This window comes from Clytia hemisphaerica, unplaced genomic scaffold, assembly GCF_902728285.1.
Source record: "Clytia hemisphaerica strain Z4C2 unplaced genomic scaffold, Clytia hemisphaerica genome assembly, whole genome shotgun sequence".
Lineage (NCBI taxonomy): Eukaryota > Metazoa > Cnidaria > Hydrozoa > Leptothecata > Clytiidae > Clytia > Clytia hemisphaerica.
Window position 1 is genome coordinate 540,536 of NW_027103247.1, and position 26,223 is coordinate 566,758.

Here is a 26,223-nt window from a genome sequence, read left to right on the forward strand (position 1 = left end):
AATATTTAAACTTTTGGTAGAAACGGCGCTCCTAACAGGAGGAAAGGCGGAATCATTTCCGGGCAGGCAGTTTGATTAGGACAGATAAATGTAAAATTACAGGGTCCTGAAAAAAAGTAGAACAGATATTTCTTATATCTTACGGAAAGAAAATTGACCAAAATGCGCCAAACTCTTTTATGTCCTGGGATTCTCATAGAAGACCAAAACGATAACTGATATCCATTCTCTAGTCACGTGCTTTAATAAGATTAACTTCCGAGATTAAAACTCAAAGTTCTCCATATGCTGCTCTCTTTCTCATTCGCGAATTTAAATCCACGCGAAATCTTTCAAAACTTTGACTTGAATCTAGAAAATTTCACGATGTTTTAGGTTTTCGAAATTTAATCTCGCAGAATCGAATCAAATGAAAACCTTTTTAAGCGAAGAGAAAGCGCGCTGAATTTCTGCCAAAAACGTCAACCACTCACATTTCCCAGGGTTGCTTGTTTCACTTGTGCACCGTTTCCACCAAAAGTATAAATCCACGTAGGGCGGATCTGATAATTCATCGAATCATTTATCGAATCATTTATCGCAGCGAACGGTTTATCTCATTGAACGATTTATGGGATCAAACAACTTATGGAACGATTTATCGCATCGAATTTTTTATCGCATAATTTATCGCATCGAAAGAATTTATCGAATAAATTATCTCATAATCAAATATTTAATTGTATAATTTATCGCATCGAAAAAGATTATCGAATAAATCATCGCAAAATCGAATACTTTATCGCATAAGACAGCTACAACGTTTCTGCAAAGACTTAAATGTTCTTAACTTTTTCTTAATACTTTGGTCATTGAAGCAATATGTTCTTACATAGTTTGTTCTTATAAAAAATTGTAAACTCGAAGAAAGGGAAGGTCGCCACTAATCACTTATCCTCAGTCGCCCTATTTGTCAGATGTCAACAAAAATTTGTAGAGGATAGCAGATCTTTATGACACTGTAATTATCTTTCAGTATTATGAATCTAGATAATCAGCCCTTATTGGGCTGTTCCAAAAGATTTTCATACAGGGGGTGGACGAACCTTTTCAGGTCAAAACAAATTTCTTGGAAATGTGTGGATAACCCCAGGAAATTTGCAAAATTACAAAAACACCCTGGAAATTTTTTTTTTCATGTCTTAAAGTGAGGTTGGAAGAACTAATTTCAGTCGTTTACCCCTGGAAAAATGAAAAAATACTTCTTTAGACCTCCTGGAAATTCTTCTCGAATTACCCCCTGGAAAAGTTCGTCCATGTCCAATGGCCCATTTCGCAAACGAATGCTTCAACTTACGCTCGATCTATTCAATAGACCTTATCGGAGTTTTTGATTTTTCTAAAAAAGCGATGCATTGTGGGATTGTTTCGAGTGTATTACAATAGAATTCCCTCGAAGAATTCCTAAGAGATTTCTATTGTAATACACTCGAAATAATCCCACAATGCATCGCTTTTTTAGAAAAATCAAAAACAACGAAGAGTTCTATAAACCCCTTAGAGACAACTCCCAGGACAACTTAAAAAAATATTTCCCTAAAATTATTTTCAGTCTTCTTCCTCAAGATGAAGTGCAACAACAGTCAAAACTGGGTGATGACTCCGGCAATGAAGAACCTTCTGGGCATGGAGACATCCATTTCAATAGTAGTTGCAATACTTAACATTATTGAGATAGTTCTCATCAAGCGTAAAAAGGAAAAGACAAACTTTGATAGATTGCTCATGAGTTTATCAATGGCCGACTTATTATATGGAGCTTTGAACGGCCTTTTGAACGCACTCCGCATAATACAGTCAAACTCAGACATACTCTTCAATGTACGTCTTTTCTTCATGCTAGCCTCAACTCTTCACCTTTTGCTCATCGGCACAGATAGATTAGTGGCAGTCGCTAAACCGTTGAAACATAGAGTCATTGCGACACCAAAGAGAATATATTGGTCCATATTTCTTGTCTGGGTGTTATCAATTAGCGGATTGGGCATTTTTCAATTTTTTTATCAATCAAGTCAAAATTCCCCAAAAACAAACTCAACAGATCCCTTACGTCCACAACAAAAACTTGGACATGGAGTTGTGAGACTTCGCTCATCAAAAGTTGAGAGCCAAATAAAGTCTTCCATTCCATTCAGCAACAATAATACATCGACACTGTCCCGCTTACCAAACAAAACTTTACAATCAAATTCTACCAACCTCCGGTGTAACAACAATTCAATGGCGGCACGGATTCAAATAAGAAGTGTCCATTTGTACAACAAAGAAAAGATTTTAGCTTATTGTATCATCGGGGCAGCCATTTCTCTGACAATACTCTATTCCTTGGTCATATACTATGTGCAGCGATCTCAAGTGGTGGAAATTCGACGAAAAGTCAGCCTGATAAGTATCCTTGTACCAGCTTGTTTTATAATTTTCACCATACCGTACGCACTGTACAGCTTACTAACTCAAGCTAAAGTGGCTCTTTTGTTGAATGTTGTCATGCTTTTAAACAGTGGTGTCAACTCAGTTCTCTATTTCTTCAAAAACAAGTTTCAAACTTGTACAGGAGTGCGATCTATGTCACACGTACACGTAAAACGACGGACCCTATCGAAAACAGCAAGTAGTAGCCTGAATACAAAGGAACAATTGCAAGACTCTCGAGTGTAAATTGCTTTCATGATCCAAGTTATTTAATCATTCGAATTATCCATAGTAAAAATATTTCTTAACCCTATATTTGCCCAAAAGGGTTAGAATCGACTACAAAAAAAAAAAAAAATTTAAAACGATTGAAGACCTAATTTTTAAAGGTTTTCTTTTTAAATAAGAGTCATATCGTTTGCTTACTCGTCAATTTTAATTTAAAAGCTTTTTTGCGTTGGATTGACACAGATATGTAGCAAGATTGGTCAGAAAGAGGAAAAGAAAAACATTTTTTGCTTATATCAGCATAATATAACAATAAGCAGACACTGTCCCGATATGAAATATGTGTCTGATATGAAACGGGAACACTTATGTAAAAAGAAAACTTTTAAGAGTGTATGTGCAAATTCTTGCTCATTATTTCTGAAGTAATAAAATTCAATCATGATCAAAATTCGACTGCGGAGATGACATTCGAATTCATAAAAGTATCTAAATATTGTTTAATGTAAAATATTGTAAAATGATGACGTCATCAATGTTTGTTAATTTTCATTTCAGTATTGATTTTAACGGTATATCCTCATGTAAAACACAAACCCGGCAAGTATGTTAAGACTTTTTATTTTTCAGAATTTTCAAGAAGAATCTGTATTATTGGTTCCGACTTTTTCCGACAGGTGGAAATTTTGGGGTCATCGCATTAATTATCAATCTTTTTAAGTATACAGTTATCAAATTTGAGAGAGATTTGGGCAGGAGTTAAGCGATAATGACTGTGTACATATGTTTTAATAAGAAATTGTAATATTTTTTAATCATGATTGTTCTTAAAGTTTTGGACAATCTATTAACAACTATTGTCTCTGGAAAAAAAAACCTATTTATTTAACCAAAATATCATTGACGTTGGCGTGTTTATGTATTTGCACTTTTGAGGACGATAGAGTAACTGAAAATTAGAATCTTGAAATTCAGCAATTTAAGACTCGGCAACGTTCTTGAATTGGTCTTATTTTTTGTTCTCATTGTTCTAATGTTCTTATTTTTTGTTCTCGTTGTTCTAATAAAATTGTCTAGATTCTTGCAGTAATCTCAAAGATTTTCAAAGTCAACATTTCACGTAGCCCGTAAAAGCCTGAATTTAGAACATTTTCAAGAAAATCCAAAAATCTGGACATTAATTTTTCCTGTTGCGCCATCTTGAAGGTTTACTAACAAATAATAATACCAAAAATGTTATGGTACTTACCTCATTTCCTAGCTTCACATCCATTTCTTGAGCGACACGCGCGGCAACACTCATAGCGGCCACGCGACGTGGTTGCGTACACCCAACTTTCTTTCCGTCTTTCGTATAACCACCTTCAACAAGGTATTGAGGTAGCTGTGTTGTCTTTCCCGAACCTGTCTCACCTGGGCAGAAGGTAATAACATGGTAAGTTACAAAATCATATTTTTACCTCGATCCAGTCGCCCAGCTTTTTTTTTAAACGGCTTTTAGAAATCGAAATAGGCAAAGTTTTTGATGTCTCTGAATGCCTGACAATCTAATAAACTCTAATAAATTTAGCTTTCAAAAAAGAATCTTTTCGTGACTTCGTTCGGTGACCGGCAACATTAATATGATACAATAACTTTATACAATCGGCGCTTTCTTATTCGATATTCTACGCTCGCTCCATTATTCGATAGAATTCAAAGTCACGGTCAACAAGAAATTCTCATAAACGACGCTATACCATTCTATACGCTCCCTTAATAACCAATAAAAATCCCATTTGCCTTGAAAATCGAATAAGAGAGTGTCAATTATACCTTCAATAATGAGGACTTGATGTTCTTCGATAGCTTGCAATAACAAATCACGATATTTGAAAATTGGAAGACTTTTCCTTGTCTCTGCAATAGACATTATCTTCTTATCATGTTCACTCAGCCTCTCTTTAGAATCGTCATCGCCATGTTTTCGGCTGCCGGACATTTTGTCAGCCATCACAAAAGCGATTTGTTCTTCTTCTAATAACAATTCATAGTGCTTCTCATCTTTCTACCAGAATAAAAAATATTAAAAAGGTAAAATGGCATTTCCTTCAATAACTTTTAATAATGGATTGGATTGACGGGAAAAGCATAATGTAAGATTATATAAACGCTCTATAACTCTAATTTGATTTTAACCTAACCGTGTACTTTGTCTATAGGCGTAGAAGAGAGGCAGAAAAATGGTACGGGTCGAAAAAAGCTTAGACTTTGAAATTTAATTTTGATTTTAAAATTCAAGTTGAATCGTTGACATCCAGGTTTGTCTTCTTAAAGGGACATAAAAGTAGTAAAATGTAAACATTGCACGAACCACGTGTCATTAAAGACAATTGAAACAATCAAAATCAGCCATATTTGTTTTGGTTTTTTATTTTGACATGTGACATTTGTTTTGATATTGTATCCCACTGCATACGGTTTGTTTACAAATTTCGTCAATGTCCCTTTAACTCGAACCCTTTCCATTTCCTCTTGACGTTTGTGGAGTTCTGGAGAATCAACCATAGTAAATGGATACCTGTTTAGCATCTTTGGCACCAAATCTCATCACAGCAGTGTCCAACTTCGAATCTTCCCAACGATGCTGTTCACTGACAAAACTCCCGTCTGTCACCGTCTTGTCTTCAAACGTATCTACGTAGCCGTCTTTGTCGCTTGGCATGACGTAACGTTGAACTTTGACCTCTTTCTCTACTTCTGCGTAATCCGTAGCGATTTTATAAATCTATTTAAAAACAAAAGAATGGATACCTTAAAGGGGAAAACTTTAGTGGAGCGAATTTTTTCGTCGGGGAAAAGTTCGTCACTTTTTATGTGAAAATCAGTAAAAAGAATTTCCTCGGGGAAAAGTTCATCCCTTTTTCCCAGATGAGTTTTCATCTTAAAGGAAAAATCCTATACCTTTTTCTTATATTTACGTTCCAACTTTTCTCGTTCAGTCAAATCTCGTTCATCAAACATTTTCTCGTCTTCATCGAGTTCTTCCTTGAGTGATTCAACTTTTTCTCCTTTACGCTTCATTACGTAATCTTTACGCGCGCGATCACGTAGATTGGGAATCAAGCTCCGTCGATCTTTCTCTTCCATTTGTAAGCGTTTCTATAAGAATGAGAAGAATTTTAAAAAGTATAGACGAATCTTTAAGTTTATGAACATTGAGAAAAAGGTAACAAGTGCAATAAGCAAGCCCTAAATGTTCTCCGTTATCTAATGGAAAGATGAGACTCGCAATCTTCTGAGATTCCGAAGGCGGATTGGCGGCCGCCCACGCTAAGGTCTAAAGGAGCGGGCAATTTCCCATTGGAGAAGAATATTAGTCGGTCTTAGATGTGCCGCATCCCCACTCGGATCTAACTACCCTTGCGCGCAAACCCAAAAAATATTTCGGTTGGACCTTTCAATCCCCGAACACGTGGGCTTGGGTACAGGTCTCCCGCTACAAAATCCTTGATGCGGTCTTCCGCAAAATTCCGTAATCTGAACTTTTTAGATGTTGAAAATTTCCTCAACATTCAGAGATAAGATAAGATTCGCAACGACTTGCAACTTTCTTGGTTCCAGAACCAAAAACAAACAAGAAACTGCTATTGTTCAAATGAGAGAACAAGTGAAATAAACCAAACGTGCTTCGAAAATTTAACATCAATCCAGATATGGTGAGCAGTGAAAACATATGATTGTGAGATTTTCCTTTCGTAATATTATTCAAACACTTACTTTAGCTTCATCATAAGCTTTCTTATCAGACTTTTCCGTCACGTTACGCGTTTTATCTTTATCACGTTTCTTGACACGTTCTGCGTATTCATCACGTTCACGTAGATCACGTAACCGATGTTTTTCTTCGTCCTCCTCGGAAGAAGATGTGTTGTCTTTTTTCTTCTTCTTCTTTTCACGATCTTTCTTTTTCTTTTTCACTTTGGTTGGTCTGATAACTAAATCTTCTTCATCGGTATCCGAAAGCATCTTGTAACTTTGGTTTTCCACTTCTTCGGCTTTTGCTATTCGTTCTTTCACTCTATTCATATTCTCACCTGAGAAAATTAAAGGGATTAAAGCCAATTAAAAGCGCTTGACTAATTAGAAGCTTCGCATATTTTTGAAAACAAGCAACAATATTATTTGCGATATTAACTTTTTTTTTGCTCAGAAAAGCTTAAAGTCTGCGAGTCCATCACCATGCTACCCTAACACCTGGAAGTGGGATTCGAACAGTCCAGGTGTTTGATCGACTACCTTCACACTTACCAATCGGCAGAATAAAGGGTGTTCAATAATAGCACTATATAGACGTTAGCATTCAAAAAAGCAGAACATTTCTTATATCCAGTGTTGCACTTCTTCAGCATCCTAAAATATCCTTTATTTTTCTTTTATATAGCATAACTCAGTGTTGCAATTAGTTTTTGTGAATATGGTTATGGACGGATATCTTGGTTCATTAATTAACTAAAAACCCTATCACGGACGGGTGAGTCAGTAATAATGTATTTGTCTCTCAACTGGTCTACAGACGGAAAAGTTGCAACACTGCTAACTTCTCTTAATTTCAGTAGTTTAAGCTTGTCCTGAATTACTGAAATCCCTGGAAGAGAGAAAATTATACTGTAAAATAGAGGAGCTTGCAAATTGCAAAAACTGTAAAAATGGGTGCAAAGCTCGAGTAATAGCGAGTTTATGTATTTGCACTTTTGAGGACGGTAAGTAACTGAAGCGATTTAGAATAAGCCGCGGTTTTGATCCGCAAAATCGAGGACAGTGAAAGTGCTGATTATCGTCGTCCTCAGTCAGTCAGTCAGTCAGTCAGTCAGGATGTAGACAAATTAGAACCTTGCCATCTCTCGTCGCCAGAAAAACTCAGCAAACATAAACTCGGTAATAAAAACAGTGAAGTAACGAAAACAGTAATTGAACTAACCTTTAACAGCCCTTGGTATGCGATTCCAAATATCTTTGGCAACACTTTGGAAATTGCCTTCATCTCCCAAAACATTGTTCAACTCTTTCACATACTTCTCCACATCATCTGTTTTCTTGCCGAGACCAATCAAATAATGGACAACATTTTTATCGGACATCCCCAATACCTCGTGGAGTTTGTCCGATACATAGTTTTGTAAATCAATGTCCGACATTGTTGATTTATACCATTATTTTCTTTTGTATTTTCTTTAGTTTTCTGGAAAATGAAAAATGGAAAAACAGTTAATTCTGGTGTTGGTTCTTTGAAATAGAAGAAATATAAGGATTCAAATGAGAATGCATCAGAAAACACGAATTTGACCTGGTTTCTTTTTACCCAAACCGTTATTAAGAACATAAACTACCTTATAGAGAATACCCAAATCATGACTGGATGAGAAGGCTTTTTAGGAGGCCTTTTCGTCGCATGTTTCACCTTTTCATTCATTCCCCCACTGGTTTAACCTCCTGGATAATTTCTTGGACTGAATTATTTCTTGAGAATACAAGGAGAATCTCATTAAAAAAAACCTACCCCGACATATAATTTACAATTTACAAGTAAACGACACACCAAAAAAATTCAAAAATGATGAAAAACCATACTAAAATCATTATCTACATATAATAATAACAATAAAACACAAAAAAGTAAAAATGCACGAATGAAGTCTGAGAATTCGTTGGATATAAAACAAGGCGAGGCTTTTAGAAACGATCAGTTGTATGTAGATATGTTTAAAATTCCAAATCGAAATTACATGGGTTTGCTTTGATTTTATTTGTCCGCACTAAATAATTTTGCTACGACCTCTAAATTATTTTCAAACTGTATCTAACGTGATACCTAATGGGATGTTCCATTAAAAAACCATACAGGAGGGTGGACGAACCTTTTCAAGTCAAAAATAAATATTGAAATTGTGTGAAAACCTCCTGGAAAATGGCAAAATTTACCCTTGGAAAGATTCTTTTCAAACCTTAAAGTGAGGATGGACAATCTAAAATCAATTTTTAACCCCTGGAAGTTTTAGAATAACTTTTTACCCCCTTGGAAAAATAAATAAACATCCTCTGGAAATTTTTCTCGGTTTACCCTCTGGAAATGTTCGTCCAACCCCTGTATGGATATGGCCCAATAGGAAGACTCATTTTTATGAATTGACTTGATTGACTAAGTACCCCATACTTACTAACAAACACGGATGAAAACAGTGTGCTTTTGAAACCAAATAATTCAATGTCAAAAGTACCAGGAAAAGAAAGCTCACTTCAAACTTAAAGCTTAATAGAGATAAAAAACAACCTCAAAAAAGTGAGCCTCTTTTATTCGGAATAAAAGTACTGTGGCTTCGATAAAGTTCATCAAATATTGATGAAATTCCGGCGAAAAGTCATACAAGCACCAAATTCTGAACTAAATCAAGCACCAGAGAATCATTACTTAAATCTTAAATCGGACCTAACATAACAATAGCCTCAATCAGAACTAACGCGTTTTCCTCGCTTTCGATGGGACCACATCATGCAAAGATATCGATAAATCATCGTTTCGCTTACGAATCGATTTCAGTCGGTCAATTTTCGATGACTTCGATTCGGTATCAATTCTAATAAGGTTATCTGTGGCTCGTAAAGGTGTTTTTTGAGGCGTAATTACAATGTTATTATTTTGCCATTGCTGGTCGTATTCGCGTTGTAATCGTTCGGCTAGTTCCCGATCAGAGTCTTCAGTTATCGATTCGTCTAAGTCGATTTGAATCGGAGTGGGTCGAGTTACAGTACTACTAGAATACGAAGAAATGTTGTCCATGGAAGTCGAGTTTACTCCTTGTTTGTCGCTGGAAGTTGATACTAAATTTCTTTCAATTCGAAGACTACCATTCAAACTATCATTGGGATTTCCTGAATTCGTTCCATTACAATTTCTACTATTCGTTTTACTGCTATTTTTTATATCATTAATATTTTGTTGAGTATTATTCGGTTCGTTTTTGTGCTCCAATTTCTGGAAAAATGATGTAATCGTGTGGTTTGGTGACGTCAATATGTTACGAGTCGCTTTCGATTTGGATGAAGAACTACTCCCTTGTTTGTTAGGGATACTTCGGCGTCGCAATTTCATTGGTGATTTAGGTTTCAATAATGCTAGCAATGAGCGTTGATGTTCACTGGGTGATTTCAATGTTACACCTTGGAGAGAAAAAAAAAATATGAAGTCACTATAGAAAGAACAGGTTGAACAGGTTGGATTTAAGTCAGAACAGCATAAGAAAAACCTAAACATTGTGCAGAAAGTGATGATAATAATGATTCATACAGTGTATTAATTTCAAAACCAGCGACTACGATAAAAGAGACTTTTTTTGAGTAGGAAGATCTAAATTTTCAAACAATTATTAATCGTCCCATCCCCTTTACCAAGGTTGGCCATTTCTTGTTTCTGCAACTCGTGGGCAGCCTTCATATCCAACTCTTCTTGTCTCTGTCGCTCCTTGTTATCTTCTTCCGTCAACTTCCTGATGTATTCCAAATCCGCTGCATCTATCACCGCTCGTTCTTCTTCGATCTAATAAACAATGTTATTAAAGTAGAGTTTCTGTAACTCGGACCTCTATAGCTCGAATGTCTCCTTAACTCGAACAAGTTTTATGGTCCCTTCAGTTAACAATGCCTTATAAACCTTATACTTCACATCGAAATGTCTCTTAACTCGAACAAGTTTTATGGTCCCTTCAGTTAACGATGGCTTATAAACCTTACTCCATAAGTCGAACAAATTTGTGTTCCTCGTGCGTGTTCGAGTAGTGAACTCCACTGTATTCGTGATTTTCATATGGCGTATTGTTTTATACAGAAGCACTCAAAAAGACCCGGTCTTTGCCAATAATTTCGGATTGAAACAAAGAAACTTGTGGTAAACGCCTGGGCTATTTTGAGTGCTTCCATATAAAACATTTACCTCACGAATATCATGAATATGAAAGGCCTCAAGACATGAAAATCTCTTGAATATCAAGAGAAAGCCTTAAGCAAACTAAAGTTATCAACATGTTTTGGTCCCAGACTTGAAATGAATACTAAATCAAATGTTAAGTGTTAAGTGCAGGTCGTCAGTATTTTTCACAACTAAAACTACTTATAAGCATCCCCAGAAACGAAACATCCGGCTAAGGAATTGATTTCGAAAAAAAATTGGTTAATCCAACTTGTTTTGCAAGTGACATGACAGAACTAGAAAACTTACTTTTTTCATTTGATCTTCAAATTCTTTTCTCACCTCTCCTTCCTCTGCAATGTTATGATGTGGTACTGTAAATGAAATATGCAAAAAAGACATAACATAAAGATCAATAATTTGCTTTGTTGTTACAAACTTCTTACCTTAGTTCAGACTAACCCATTTGAGAAACACCTTTTACCAAACCTTTTTAATTGCATTGATTATAATTATTTGCATTGAAATTTTGGGCTGAAATAAAATATAATTGAATAAAAGAACAGATAGGATGAAAATATGAAACAGTATACACTCTTTTTTTTAAAGAACCAGCTAATTTTTGTTGAGGCACGATTTATATTGTTTCGACTCTTATTCTTTTGACACTTTTGCCTCGAATTGTTCTGATCATGTTTTTAAGATCAAATTTGTGTCTTTTCTGGCTTGATACCCTATTTTACTGTTTTGATTCTTATCTTGCTTAAAATTGGGGTTGTTTTAAAATTGTTCTTATTTTTGGCATTTTTTAGTATGATTGTTCAATAAAAAAAGAGCGTATTTGTCAACCAATCAGAACCAATAATTAAATATTTACATGATGTTATACCATCGAACTATAAAAATAGGGACAGGAATGGATATCTCTAGTAATCTCCATCCCTGGATTTTTTAGTCAGAAGCGTAGCAAGAACTGTGAAACATTTAGCTCAGATAATACATAAAGCATTATTCAGTCCTGCATTATTAGAGTAAAACCTAATCCCCTAGTCTTTATCACTTAGGTCAATAGAGGTACATTGAGAATTCAATCCATCCCAGTCTATTTTTATGAGTTCAGTGTTCTTATAAACACAAACCAAAATTGTCTTGATCTTCGATATCATCCAATCCATCTAAACGACGTTGGACACGTTCTGGAAACATAGATTGGATCAAGGCCCATCTTTCTTGGTTCACTAACGTATTGTTTTTAGCATTCCTTCTAACCCATATTGAAATTCTTTGTCGGCACATAGGACAAGATAAACTGGTGTCTTCAACATGAGATTTGAAACATTGAGTACATAGTTCGTGTTTACAAGGCATTTGAACAGGCTCAATTAAGATCTCCAAACATATTGGACAAAGGAAATCAGTAAATGACTGGTCGTTTATAGTAATTTCTTGAATTGATGTGTCTTCTTTGTCTTTGTTGGCTTTGGATTTTGCTTTTTTATATTTTTTAGTTTTACTCATTTTTATGTGATTTCTAGAATAAAAGAAGAAGAATTTAATGAAAATCACTACAACATTCAAGAATTATTCAAGTGTCAAATTTTCCAGCAAAATTGTTAACAAACACGTAGTTGGTTTTATGTATAATGTGAATCAATAAGACGCTGTGCCAGATCAAACAGCCAAAAACTGCCTACATGAGGCTTGAATCCCTGATTAGAAAGACTAAACTAAAAACTAAAAATCCAGTAACGATTGATAGACCTTGGAGGTTGGAAGGGTTGAGGGCACAGATATCATATATAAAACACTAAGTGGAGCATCCTTATCCCTAGTTGAAGAAAATAATAAACCATCTTTGGATCTTTGATATTACGTAGACCACAGTTGGGTACCAGTAAAATTTGACTTATCATGACCATTCTCTTGGGTTCTCGTTGCTTTATACCATGACAATTGTCTGTTCTAATTGAACAAATTTCTAGTACAGAACTACTGTTGTCTATTACTGTTCTCTACTTTGGCAAATATGGCAGATTATTTTGCTTCAATTGCCATGACTTAAGAAAAAAAAGACTAGTTCTATATAGCGTTTTATAAATGTGGTTGAGGGACAATATTCTATGACGAATAGGACAAAATTCTCAAAACAAATGATTTCTACCAAATCAAAAGTACAGAACAGTACGTTTAATCTTTAAAATTACAATTAATTAAGTACAGTATTATTAAATTTTACAAATTTTTGATTTACAAAATACCGAAAATATATGACTTAAATATAAATTTCATGTTGTGCATAAATAAATAAAATAATTTCAACTTAAATAATTAATTATTTTTGAAATTTTGTTGTTATAGATTGAAAGGAAAAATGCATTTTGGTGAAGCAGTAATTTCTAATAAAGTCTCTTAAAATTTTCTTACACTGCACCTGTTTTTTAATTTTACTTTTTTCCGTTGCTCTACTTTATATTTAAATACTTACAAAGATAAGTAGATGAATAAAATGCAAAGCCAGGTCAAAATTTCAAGTTTTGCAGATTTGACAGAGGATAAACAGTAGCCTTGTCTTTTGACTGTTAAATCACTTGTGGATTTAAGACAATAGAGCAGCTAAGTCGGTAACATGCAAAAGAGTGCAATGCTCGTTAAAAGACAGTAAAATTACAATTACAAACCTCTGCTTCTGATAAGTTCGATGTGGTCTAAAACCGCCTATGAAAATTAAGGAGAATAATTCCCTAGCTCTACAGCAACACCACATTGCGAATGTCAGTCTTCAAACTAGATTTCTTAAAATCGAAAGTACAAAAGTTTGTGTAAGTTCCATTTTTAATCATAAAGTAATTACAGTATTACAAATTTCAGATTTACAAATACCAAAAATATAGGACTTAAATATAACGTCATGTTGTGCATAAATAAATAAAATAATTTCAAGTTGTAGGACAATTAAATAATTTTTGTCGGAATCATTTTTGTCAAATTGAAAGGAAAAGTGACTTTGTTGAAGTGGTAATTTCTAATAAAGTTTGTTAAATTTTCTTCCACTGTACTGCTATAAAAATTCTCACAGTATGTCACAAAATTATTTTATCAAATCACCAAAATAAGTTCCACTTTAAAATTGGGGAATGGGCCTATTCATGATGAGTTCCTTCATGTCTAAATTTCTACAATTTTTTTATAAAAAATACTACAGTTTCAATAGAAAAATAATGTTTTGTTTTAAAATGACATGAACAAATTACAATTTGTTTTTCATGTTTGATGAAAGAGTTTACAAAACAATTACAATTTACAAATTGTTATTTCAATCTCCATTTTGAATTACTTTTTTGTAGTTTTTTAACAATTGAAGAAGGTCTACCAACATCTTAAGGCTTAAAAAAAACTAACGTCAACAAAGCAAGACAATACACAGCAATTCTTCAATCCAGTTTGCAGGTCAGCAAATACTTATTTTAAGAAAATCAGAAAACTTTTTAAAATCATTAAAGTAATAGATCTTATCAGGTGTTTCAGAAAAAAGTCTAAAAGTTTGAAGATAGTTTGTGAGAAAACTAAAGATGTTATATAAATCCAGACTTTTTGACATTCAAAGGAGAAAAGACTAGCTTGGATTTTGGGCTATCATACTATAGATTTGCTTCACGTGTTCAAAAGTTATAAAAATTCGAAAAAAATCTCTTTTGGAAAAGCGTCATTTTTGGGAAAAAAGTGTGGATCATTTTTTTTTTCTCTTTTTGTACAAGAAAAGAGTGTGTTTTCTTGTGATGCAACACAGTCAGTTTAAAGTTTCAATTGTTGTAATAAAGATTTTTCGATTTAAACAATTCTTTTTTACTTTATTTAGGCAAGGCCAATTTAAATTTGTTGTTTTACGGGCCAAGCTACCCAAAGAAGAGGGTCGGTCGGACGGCAAACAAATAATAACAAAAGTAGAATTTCACCTATAAAATCTCCTAAAAAGGCAGCAAAAACTACTACATCTTAACAAAAATGCGAACGAGATAATAAAAAGACACCAAAACTACGAACTCATGGATAAAATGAAAAATTCAACATTCTCCAAACCTTTGAAATAATACCAAAATTTTGAAAATTTGGCTGTCTGTAAAGCAATGAAAATATAAATGTATCAGCAAGATCAATTTTATTTTTATTTCGATTTTTGGAATTTCAGGGTCGGTCGAGCCCATAAAACAATTAATCAAAATTGGTCTCGCCTTAGATAATCAAAACATTTGAAAGGCCCTCGAATCTTTAGGTGTTAAAAATACTATCTAAAAAAGCTTTTATCAGTGTTTTGTATGCTTGAATTTGATCCCCTGTTTTTTCTCGAAAATCACTCTTTTTCAAAAGAGAATTTTTATAATAGCTCAAAATTAAAGTTAACCTTTCTTCTTTCTGACGATGAAAAGTTTAAGGATACATAATATTTTTAGTTTTCTCACAATCTTAATTCAAACTTATTGAAAAAAATATTGGGTAGTGTATGATCATATATGGAATGATAAATAAAATAATATAGAATAAATCAAACATAGGATTTGCTCAAAAATCCTGGCAAGGGCGGTATCTCGGATGCACCAATAAATATATTATTATAACAGCAGACACGGGCTATCCAGGGATTCATCTTGAATTTGTTGACTTTCGGGCTTTGGGTTAATCTTCTCGTGAGTGAAGGTAATAAAATCAGTAGTTGGGTCTGCTTGTTCTACAAAGAGTTCTAAAAGAAATTTATCTGGGGGAACTTCTCTTCCATTAAATAGTAACTTGTCAGTCTCCCAAGACAAGCATGCTCTAGGATACACATCTCTGAACAAATCCATGCTATTATATTTATCATCATCACAAATGAATTTACTTCTTCCATTTTGGAAATTGATTTTGATCTTTTTGCAGCGAGCAACTTGTTGTGATTTACAGTATTCATCTATAACTTTGAGATCTTTTTCATCCAAAAAAATACAATTGGTTTTGAATGTCAAGATAATGTTAACATTCTCAATTGTAGAGTTTGCTTCTTTGTCAAAGAATAAATCAGAAAGCTTATACAACCAATGAAACAGTTCCTGGCATCGTAAGAGTTTGTTGTCATGAAACAATTCAAAGGAAAATCCAGGAAAAATTTCGTGAAGCCTCTCCGATAATTCGTCTAAGGTAGGCACATCATTAAGAGAATACTTTTGAACAACAGTGGAATGATCATGAAGCAAAACTGTGACAGTCTTCATTACACCAAATCCTTTCTCTGTACATACTTTGTTGTTTTCTTCATTTGGTGACTCTGCAACACTGACAAGTACTTGAAGTTGCTTTTCAACAATCATCTCCCCATATTCTTCATAATCATCCCTACCAACCCAATAAATGTAATGATCTAGTATATAATAATAATAATAATATCTTTCTTTAATGTTGGGGTACCGTAATTACAAATCAAGTAAATTTATAACTAATAAAATCCAACAATATCAAAATAATAAGTAAAAACGACGAGATCCTTAGGGTCAATTACCTACAGATGTTACATGAGCATTTAGAGCCTTTCCAACGTTTTATCTCTGTTTTAAATTTGGCTAGAGTTTGAATGTCATGTAATTTCAACTTCTTAGGTAATTGGTTCCACAATAAAGATGCTCTAAAGGATAAACCGTAAATACCGAAGGTATAGCGAGTAGCTTCAGGGAGAGTTAAGAGTTTTGTGGATCTTAGTTTGTATACCACTGTTTTTATTTGAAAAATTTCTGCCATGAAGCTTGGACTCAAACCTTTGATTGATTTGAAAATTTCCACCATCAAATATTGTAAATTTTGAATGTGGATTTTTACAGTATTTGTACGGTTTAATAAAACTCCATAGTCTAAAGAAAAGTTTGAATGTACCACACGTAAAGCCCGTTTGTGCACTCTGTTTATTTCATCGTTGGATGCTCTTGAGGAAAACATCCAAATGAGGGGGCAATATTTAAGATGACAAAGGATGTATGAGTTACAGAGTGTGAGGGCTTTTTCGGGATTCAAATATTTCCTTATCCTCTGAAGAGCTGTAGTATTCCTACTTACAGTAGAACATATTTTGTCTACATGTTGGTTAAAATTCAGTTTCTCATCAAAAATAATTCCTAGTAGCAAAACTGAATTTTTTGCTTTTATAGTAACATTCTTATACTTGATTGAAATATTAGAGTTATCAATATTTTTTCCTAATAGCATCATTTGGAATTTTCCTGGGTTTGCAACAAGATAGTTGGATTCGAACCAAGATATTAAAATAGTTAAATCGTTTTGCAATTTTTTCAAGACGATATTTTCAGTGGTTCCACAACTATCGATAGTGTTGTCATCAGCAAAATTGCAAATGTCGCATTGCTCTACAAATTTAATTATATCATTAATAAAAATATTGAATAGTAAAGGACCTAAGATTGAACCCTGTGGTACTCCTGAAAGTATCTCAAGCCATTCGCTGAAAATTGATCCAATTTTAACCCTTTGCTTTCGTTTTTTTAGGTAATTATAGATAAGAAGCAAAGCTGGACCCCCGATTCCATAGGCTTGTAACTTTGCAATAAGTAACTCATGGTTCAGACAATCATAAGCTTTTGACAGATCCATAAGGACAGTGCCTACAATCTCATTTTTATCTAAACATGCTTGCCATCTTTTGAGAAGGCGTAACATAGCATGTTGTGTGCTGTGACCTCTCCGAAAACCACAGAGAAGTTTGCTAAACTTAGGTTCGATAAATGTGTTAAGTTGATTGAAAAGCACACGTTCAAAAACTTTTGAGATTGCTGGCAGTATGCTTATGGGTCTGTAATTCACTTTATCCATCTCGTCTTCTTTCTTAAAGACGGGACTGATGTCAGCAAATTTTAGTTCGTTTGGAAAAACGTTGCTTTGGATTGATGAATTAATAAAATTTGTTATAAAATCTAAATAAATATCCACTGATAGTTTTAAGATATTAATCGGTAAATCACCACTGACAGATTTTCTTGGATTTAGCGAGAGGATGATTTTACGAACCTCATTATTATCTACACATCGAAATTGAAATATATCTTGGAGATTATCATTACAAGTCTCTGCTTTAATCTTAATGATACTGGGGTGATCTGAAAAGTGATTAAGGGCTTCGAGAACTGGCTCAGAGAATTTATCAAAATTCTTTCCAGTATGTTTAATGGGCAGAGTTCTTGTAATGTCTCTAAAGTATTTATTAAATATGTTAACAATAATTTGATCGTCAGAAACAATGTCATTTTTCTCAGCTAGGACAATTTTGCCTTGGTAACAGCCTTTGTTGGTAAAATAAGGCTTGCACATATTCCAGAGGGATTTTTCTTTGGTAGTATCTATACTCTCAAAATAAGATTTTTTTTGTTTTTTATTTAATTTTACTACCAAATTCCTCTGTTTATGATAGGCTTGGATATCCTCAGGAAGTTTTGTTTTTCTTGAAATATTTTTTAAGCGAGAGCGCTTCATGATTTGCTTCCTAAGTTCCTTTGTCATGTGAGATTTGTCATTGCCTCTGATAGTCTTTTTCTTTAATGGGGCATATTTATCCAAAATATTAGTAAATATTAGCTCAAATTGACTATAATCTATCGGTTGGAATATTCTTAAGGTATGAGAAAGTTCTAAATTAAAATCAAAGCCTTTAAATTTAGAAAAATCTCGATATTGAATGGTTTGTGGAGGTAGACTTTCGTAGCCTTCTCTAAACATAGTTATTGGCATTAGATGAAAATCACTTAAATCAGTCTCAACAGCATGGGAATGTTGAAGGCTAGACTTGCAGTTTGTTAAAATAAGGTCAATGCAAGTTCCCTCTGGTTTTTTGAAGCAAGTTTTTTGTTGGATCAAATTTGATAAGTTATATCTATCCATGAACTGTTTTAAGTCAGTTTGAGACGGTTCAGTGTTGAAATCACCTAATACTAATAAACGATCAAATCTACCTAAGAATTCATTCATGAGTTCCGACAGTTTTTCAATGAATTGCTTAATCTTAAATTTTGGATTTTTGTATATGGCTAGAATGAGCCAACTGTTTTTCTTAAGCCGTAATTCAAATATAATAATCTGTATGCCTTTGCTACTGTATATCTTCAGTTTTCGAGATGCAAGACCCTCTCTTATATACACCAACATACCCTCTGATTTTTTATTTACATCAACTCGGTAAGGAAGCTTAAAATTGGGTTTTTTCAAGGAGGCGTTGGTCGAGGCAGCATCTAATTTTGTTTCTGCAATAACTAAGATATCAAGAAGATGGCCAGTAAGGGCAAACAGGTTATCAGATTTGTTACGAAAAGAATTTATGTTTAGATATCCAATAGTCGGGTTTTTTGACTTCTTTCTTAGAAAAATTAATTTGTCTAAGTTTGTGTCTTTCGTGCGTCATTCCAAGTCCCTAATATATTTGATAAAATTTTGGGCAAGGCGAGAATTCCCATGATTGTTAAGATGAAGTTTACCTCTTGAAAGCTGGTTTTCTGTAATGTTACCGTTGTCTATAAGATCAAACTTCATATTTTCACACATTTTCTTCAAACCTGTATTCAAATTTGTAACTTTATCAGGACCATCTGGAGTATCAGTACGAACAACACAGTTTGAAATTACCAATTTCGTTCTTGGTGAGATCTTCTTCGCAATGCGATTTATAGCTTCCAAGTTTTTCGTTGTTTCACCATCACTCGTAAGGTCATTTGTTCCACCATGGATGATCATGACATCAGCCATTTTCCTTCTCAAAATAGGCTTTATGTGATCGATCAAATCCTCCGTGTTAGCACCGGGGTGTGGTCTGATCTTTACATCATGTTGAAGTTTTCTAAATCCAACTTCTTTCTGGCCGTTCAGCATAGAGTCTCCAATGATATACACCTTTTTCCTTTCTCTCAAATTCTCTTCTGTGTTCTCTTCTGTATTCACTCTTCTTTCATCTGGTTTCTCGTTTTTGCGTTTTTTAGAAAGGGCTTTCTCTTTTTTATCTTTTCTGTCATTTGTATTGTCTTTTTTATTACTTTCCTCTGTAACAGTGTTCTGACTTTCTGATTTTTTATTACCATTAGTGTTTCCCTCATTACGAGATAACAGCATTTCGATTAGTTTATTTTTTGAGATCAACTCTTCTCTAAGAAAATCTATTTCTTTTGCCATGTGATGGATCAGGTCTTTGTGATCATAACTTTCTAAAGAAAAGGACTCCCTTCCAAAAGATGATTTTTTAAGTGGTGCAATACTTTCCATAACAAATTCATGAATGTCCTTTTTGATAGTTGATGCAATTTCGTCAACGATGCTTTCTTTAAAGTTCTCCTTGGCTTCTTTAGATTTGATATACTCAGCCATATCATCAATATATGCTTCAGCATCCCTCAGTGAGTTGTCATGATTCTCCATTTTGTAAAAGTTCAAATTCAAGTTTGTAAAAGTTCAATTTCTTACGCCCACTTCGTACGAAGTCAAAACGCGAATCGCGAAATAGTATAAACGAATTACATTCAACCTCGTTACCTCTAATGTAACATCTGAAATCAGCAGACTCAGGTAACTTAGCCTCTTTGATCATGATACTTAAAGCATCTGCAAAGGTACTAGAATGTTTGTCAAAATTGTACTCTACAATCTTATTTTTGTTATTAAATAAAGCAACTGGTTGGAACATGAAAATGTTATAATCTTCGCAAATTTGGATGATCTTTTCATCCTTTGTGGGTAGCACAAACAAACGAAGATCTATATTTGCAGGATCATAACCTTCCCATTCGCACTGAGTATTAAATTCACTGACCAAGCAAGTATCTTTCAGAAAGTTGCTATCTGCTTCAAAACAATAGGCTTGTAGGTGCACTGGTATACCAATCTCTTCCATGATACGTTCCTTGACAGCAACAGTATCAATGATAACCTTTTCATTTAGGTGCAACTCAAAGACTCTATCCTCATTAATGTATGAGCGTATAACAATATTTCGTATACAATCTCCCATGCAATTGCCTCCCATAAATTTTTCCAATTTAATCAAATGATAATCAGTTTGGAATTCATCTCTTTGAAAGAACAAATCCACTAGGAATTGATCATCTGAAAGAGGAAGTATGGGCAGCGCAAGATCAAGATAATTAGACGGATAAAACAAACTTGCTTTACTTGAGAAACCATTTTCATCTAAGCTCCTTCTTGCATCTGTTATTTTAGAATCCAGTTTGATGGGAAAATTGAAGTGAAAAGAACCTAAGACCATCCACATCTCAATAATTTCATCATTCATCTCAAGATCTTGACATATTTTGATGATTTTTGAGTCTTCTGTGCCAGCACAAAATAATTTCAAAACAATCTTCTCTTTTTTGAAGAAAAGTTCATGAAAATTGTTGGATGTCACAAATATAGATGTCTCTTCTAAAGCAAAGTGTTGAAGATGTCCTGGCAGCTGAATTGTTTCTTCAATTCTAAGCTTCAATTCATCCAATGATTTCACATCATCATTTGAAATTGTCAAAGGTTCCAGATTTTTTGAGTACTTAATTGTAATATTCATTTTTTCTGAAAATAAAATGAGCATATCGTTCATTATTAATAATAGAGAGTGCATATCAGTCTTTTAAAGTTATTAAGAGTAATTTCTTAAGCAGTCAATATATTTTAGGATTTTTCAGGCATATAAAGGAACTCAATCCTGCAAATACAGTAGAATGTCCAGTTTCCTGCTTTTGTAATCTCAGAAACTAGTGTCCTCCCCCTGGATTGAGGGGGACAACTTTTTCTGGGTAAAAACCCTTTTTCTTGCTTTCAGATATGAAGATTAGTAATAAAAAGTATCAAAACGAGCAATTTATAAGTAAAAAGCCGAAATTGAAGGCATTTTGAGCCCATTGCTATTCTTTATAGGCATATTTTGGCACTAAAATATTTGATCGAAAGTTGATCGGAAATTTTGTCAGTGTGAGAAAAACTGAAGAGGGGATAGACAGTTTTCAATTTAGGTATGGGGAGAACAGACCCTGAAGGAGATAGAAAGTCTTCAATTAAGGTATGGGGAGAACAGACCCTGAAGAACACTATGACACAATTTGCCTGGTGAAGAAAAAAAGTTATCTTAATAAAATAGTGCTCAATACTTCGTAGAGCGAATCATAAATTATATCTTTCGAAAATTCACAAGGTTGAAAAAAACATTACTTTAAGTTTAATATGCTTATCGCAATCATCAGATGTGTAAAAACATTTCATAATTGGACCAGACCGTAAACCAGAGACAAAATATTGAAAAAAACTAGACGGTGAAATAGTTTATGGTCTGTATATCCAGGCTAAATCGACTGTTGAATTTCTTCTACTGACTTTCTTATTATTATATCAGTGTTATTATAATTGATAGGTAGACCACAGTTCGGTGTCAGCAATTTGACTTATCATGACCATTCTCTTAGCTTCTCATTGCTTTATACCATGACAATTGTCTGTTCTAATTGAACAAATTTCTAGTACAGAACTACTGTTGCATGGTTTCATCCATGATTTTGAGTCCCACCTTAAAACACAAATCACCCCTTATCAATTTATCCCCCTTAAAGCTTAAAGATGGTTTTGAGGTGCCTCTTAAGTCTTACTCCCCCCTTAAATTTGCAAGACTCTTATGTATACATGCCCTTAATTTTTGGGGTGTAGAGACAAGCGAGAAATTAGTCCTTAAGCTCTTCTACTGGTATTTCTTTCTTTCTTTTGTGAAAAAGTTTTTTATCATTATATACTTTTCTAAACCAGCAAATTTAAAATATTAGTAGAGAATGATAAACTGCAATAAACAATATACCTGGTATAAAAATCCCTACAATACACTTTTCTAGAATCGTTTTCTCCTCAAACTGATAGCATTTGAACGAAACTATTCCATATAGAAGCAGAACAGCAAAATATTCCAAATTGAATGTCTTTAAAAAATGTAAATATTCGAATCACGGGCCATTTCATTACTGAAATGTGATTGGAGCCTTAGATGTAGTGTAGGATGATGGCACACCAAGGAAACAAAAATATTTTAGAATGCAACATTCGAAAATTCCATAGCTGGAATGTGCTTGGAGCCTTAGATGCTTTGCAAGAGCCAAAGTCAATTTTCCAAAGTGGTGTCCCCACCCACCATTTTCTAAACTTTTACTAATTCATTTGCCTAGGCATAATGAGGAAGGAAATATTTAGTGGAGAAGAGTAGATTTATCTTTGATGAATGGAAAAGGGGACAACAGGCCCCATCATGGTTGGGGCTGACTAGAAAATTTTTTTAAAATCGACTGCCAAGCTACCCTAAATCACTAAATACAAATAGACAAATTGACTTTCTAGAGTGAAAAGAAACTTTAAAGAAAGAAAGTGTAATGCGAACAAAGTGTGCGAAAAAATTGATGTTTTATGATTTCAATATTGTTGTCAGCATTGGTCTTGGGGTGCAGTTAGATTTTCATTTAATAATGCTATATTGTACACAAAAAACTTGTAAATTAGCTAGATTGCAAAGAAGTTACCAATGAACTGTATTTGGAGCGAAGCGAGGGAAAAAAATTGCAAGAAAGGAACAAGATTACTCCCCCCTCAAGTAGCAAGGGCTTCCATTTGACCCTTGAGACCAAGTCCCCCCTTATTTCTCAGTTTTTAACATTTTTGTCCCTTGTGTTTTTCTCTAAATTTTAAATCACCCCTTATTTTAAGGGGGGGCTGAAACCATGTGTTGTCTATTACTGTTCTCTACTTTGGCAAATATGGCAGATTATTTTGCTTCAATTGCCATGACTTAAGAAAAAAACAGAATAGTTCTATACAGTGTTTTCTAAATGTGGTTGAGGGACAATATTCTATGACGACTAGGACAAAATTCTCTCAACAAATGATTTCTGCAAAATCAAAAGTACAGAAAGTTTATGTTAACGTTTAATCTTTAACTACAATTAATTAAGTAAAGTATTATTAAATTTTACAAATTTTTGATTTACAAAATACCAAAAATATATGACTTAAATATAAATTTTATGTTGTGCATATAAATAAATAAAATAATTTCAACTTAATTAATTAATTATTTTTGAAATTTTGTTGTCAGATTGAAAGGAAAAATGCATTTTGGTGAAGCGGTAATTTCTAACAAAGTCTCTTAAAATTTTATTTCACTGCACCTGCACCTGTTTTTTAATTTAAATACTTACAAAGATAAGAAGATGAATAAAATGCAAAATAAGGTCAAATGTCAAGTTTTGCAGACTTGACAGAGGATAAACAGTAGCCTTGCCTTTTGGCTATTAAAATCACTTGTGAATTTAGGACAATAGAGCAACTAAGTCGGTAACATGCGAAGGAGTGCAACGCTCGTTAAAAGACAGTAAAATTACAATTACAAATCTCTTCTTTTGATAAGGGAGTGGTCATAAGTATGGAACTTGGTAGGGTGGAAGATATTTGGGTAGGGTATGAAAATTTTACTCTTTATTTTGGTAGGTTATGGAAAAAAGATTGTAAGTTTGGGTAGGGTATGAAATCTTTTGACAACCAATATCTCGTCGAAATACTCTTAGGTTCCAAATAAACGGGCCCCCTGCTTGTTAATTTTTTGAAAATTTTCCAACCCCCCCGGACCTTATTAGGACCCCCCCGTTTATTAATCTCTAAGAATATTTTGAGCTGTCAAAGAGAAAGCCCCTTACTTTGCTCTAAATAGTCTGATTTTAGCCTATTTTTACCTTATTTTTGGGTTTCAGAAGTACAATTTCCAGCCCCCCCGGCAATTAGGCCCCCCGTTTATTAAAATCTAGAAAATTTTCCAACCCCCCCGTTTATTCCAACCCCCCCGTTTATTTGGAACCTAAGAGTACCTTATTGGTATATTTTTTCGAAAAAACGTGTTTCGTGTGTATCAAATTTTGCGATTGCCGACTTCTGGAAAATCTTCGCGTGTATTAAATTTCGCGATTCACTAAACTAGGTATTTTCAGAAAGTGGGAATATAAAGCAAGAAAAAGACTGATTTTGCTTGAAACACAACGTTTTTGATGTAAAAATACTAAAAAAATACTAAGAAAATTTTTTTCGTGTGTATTTAATTTCGCGATTTTGTAATTTTGAAAAATTTAAACAGTATTAAATTTCGCAAAAATTGACCAAAAAACTCGCGAAAATAAGTACCCGCGAAAATTTGTAACACGCGAAAATATATACCAATAAGGTACGACGAGTTGGAAAGACGTTTTTCAGATCGTTTTCAGATCGTTTAAAAAACCTTGTTGTTCTTGTTTTACATTTCCCATAGAATATATTTATACTCTTTCATGGAATTGCACTAATTTTTAATAAAAGGAAATTTGAAAATATCAACCCACTTTTCATGGAACGAGACAGATGATGTGGAATTTTTTGGATACAACAATTTTGTTCTTTTGGACACCACTTTTGCGTCGGTATTTCATGTACTCATAAACCTCGTTGGTAGGATATAAAAGTTTTACCTCTCTTTAGGCCAGGGTAAGAAAATTTTGTGCGAATTTTTGTCAGGGTATATAATTGAAAGTCCCCCTAAAAAGATATCTTCCACCCAGGTATGTGCTATACTTAATGACCGCTCCCTAAGTTTGACATGATGGTCTAAAACAGCCTATGAAAATTAAGGAGAATAATACTAGCTCTAACAACACTACATTGCGAATCTGTGCGAATGTCCGTCTTCAAACTAGATTTCTTAAAATCGAAAGTACAAAAAGTTTGTGTAAGTTCCATTTTTAATCATAAAGTAATTACAGTATTACAAATTTCAGATTTACAAATACCAAAAATATAGAACTTGAATATAACGTCATGTTGTGCATAAATAAATAAAATAATTTCAAGTTGTAGGACAATTAAATAATTTTTATCGGAATTATTTTTGTCAAATTGAAAGGAAAAGTGACTTTGTTGAAGTGGTAATTTCTAATAAGTTTGTTAAATTTTCTTCCACTGTACTGCTATAAAAAAGTTTTTAAATCTCACAGTATGTCACAAAATTCTTTTATCAAATCACCAAAATAAGTTCCACTTTAAAATTGGGGAATGGGCCTATTCATTATGAGTTCCTTCCTGTCTAAATTTCTACAATCTTTTTATAAAAAATACTACAGTTTAAATAGAAAAATAATGTTTTGTTTTAAGATGACCGTATATGAAAATATTACAATTTGTTTTTCATGTTTGATGAAAGAGTTTACAAAACAATTACAATTTACAAAGTGTTATATCAATCTCCATTTTGAATTACTTTTTTGTAGTTTTTTAACAATTGAAGAAGGTCTACCAACATCTTAAGGCTTTAAAAACTAACGTCAACAAAGCAAGTCAATACACAAGAGCAATTTTTCAATCCAGTTTGCAAGTCAGCAAATACTTATTTTAAGAAAATCAGAAAACTTTTTAAAATCATGAAAGTAATAGCTCTCACTGCAAGTGTTTCAGAAAAAAGTCTAAAAAAGAAAACTAAAGATATCATAAATCCAAACTTTTTGCCATTCAAAGGAGGAAAGACTAACTTATATTTTGGGCTATCATACTGTAAA

The 26,223-nt window shown here is 33.6% G+C and overlaps 3 protein-coding genes across 3 annotated transcripts in view; 1 reads left to right on the forward strand and 2 right to left on the reverse strand.

Annotated features, from left to right (window-relative positions):
* LOC136816850 (pre-mRNA-splicing factor ATP-dependent RNA helicase DHX16-like) overlaps positions 1 to 7,899 on the reverse strand; it is a 33,921-nt gene extending 26,022 nt beyond the window's left edge. The window contains exons 1-6 of the mRNA XM_067073214.1: positions 7,640 to 7,899; positions 6,439 to 6,755; positions 5,623 to 5,820; positions 5,240 to 5,446; positions 4,495 to 4,726; positions 3,929 to 4,092 (exon numbers count right to left, since the gene is read on the reverse strand). Of these exons, the coding sequence (XP_066929315.1) occupies positions 3,929 to 4,092; positions 4,495 to 4,726; positions 5,240 to 5,446; positions 5,623 to 5,820; positions 6,439 to 6,755; positions 7,640 to 7,856 (1,335 nt within the window). The 5' untranslated portion in view covers positions 7,857 to 7,899. The remainder of the gene's footprint in view (positions 1 to 3,928; positions 4,093 to 4,494; positions 4,727 to 5,239; positions 5,447 to 5,622; positions 5,821 to 6,438; positions 6,756 to 7,639) is intronic.
* The window catches only part of LOC136816477 (ubiquitin carboxyl-terminal hydrolase 9X-like), a 259,670-nt gene that overhangs the window by 160,966 nt on the left and 72,481 nt on the right, over positions 1 to 26,223 (forward strand). The gene's annotated exons all lie outside the window — the stretch shown is intronic.
* LOC136815618 (E3 ubiquitin-protein ligase rnf168-like) lies at positions 8,160 to 12,148 on the reverse strand. The gene is made up of 4 exons (XM_067072097.1): positions 11,761 to 12,148; positions 10,931 to 10,995; positions 10,105 to 10,252; positions 8,160 to 9,876 (listed from the first exon to the last, which is right to left on the reverse strand). The coding sequence occupies exons 1-4, from the start codon at positions 12,137 to 12,139 to the stop codon at positions 9,173 to 9,175; spliced, it is 1,296 nt and encodes a 431-aa protein (XP_066928198.1). The 5' UTR covers positions 12,140 to 12,148; the 3' UTR covers positions 8,160 to 9,172.

Bases quoted from the DNA above. Each gene is read 5' to 3' on its own strand.
- LOC136815618 (XM_067072097.1), bottom strand. From the start codon at position 12,139: ATGAGTAAAACTAAAAAATATAAAAAAGCAAAATCCAAAGCCAACAAA. The intron at 10,253-10,930 runs GTAAGTTTTCTA...ATTGTTTATTAG, and splicing joins TTGAAGATCAAATGAAAAAA to ATCGAAGAAGAACGAGCGGT. The intron at 9,877-10,104 runs GTAAAGGGGATG...TTTCTCTCCAAG, and splicing joins ACAAGAAATGGCCAACCTTG to GTGTAACATTGAAATCACCC.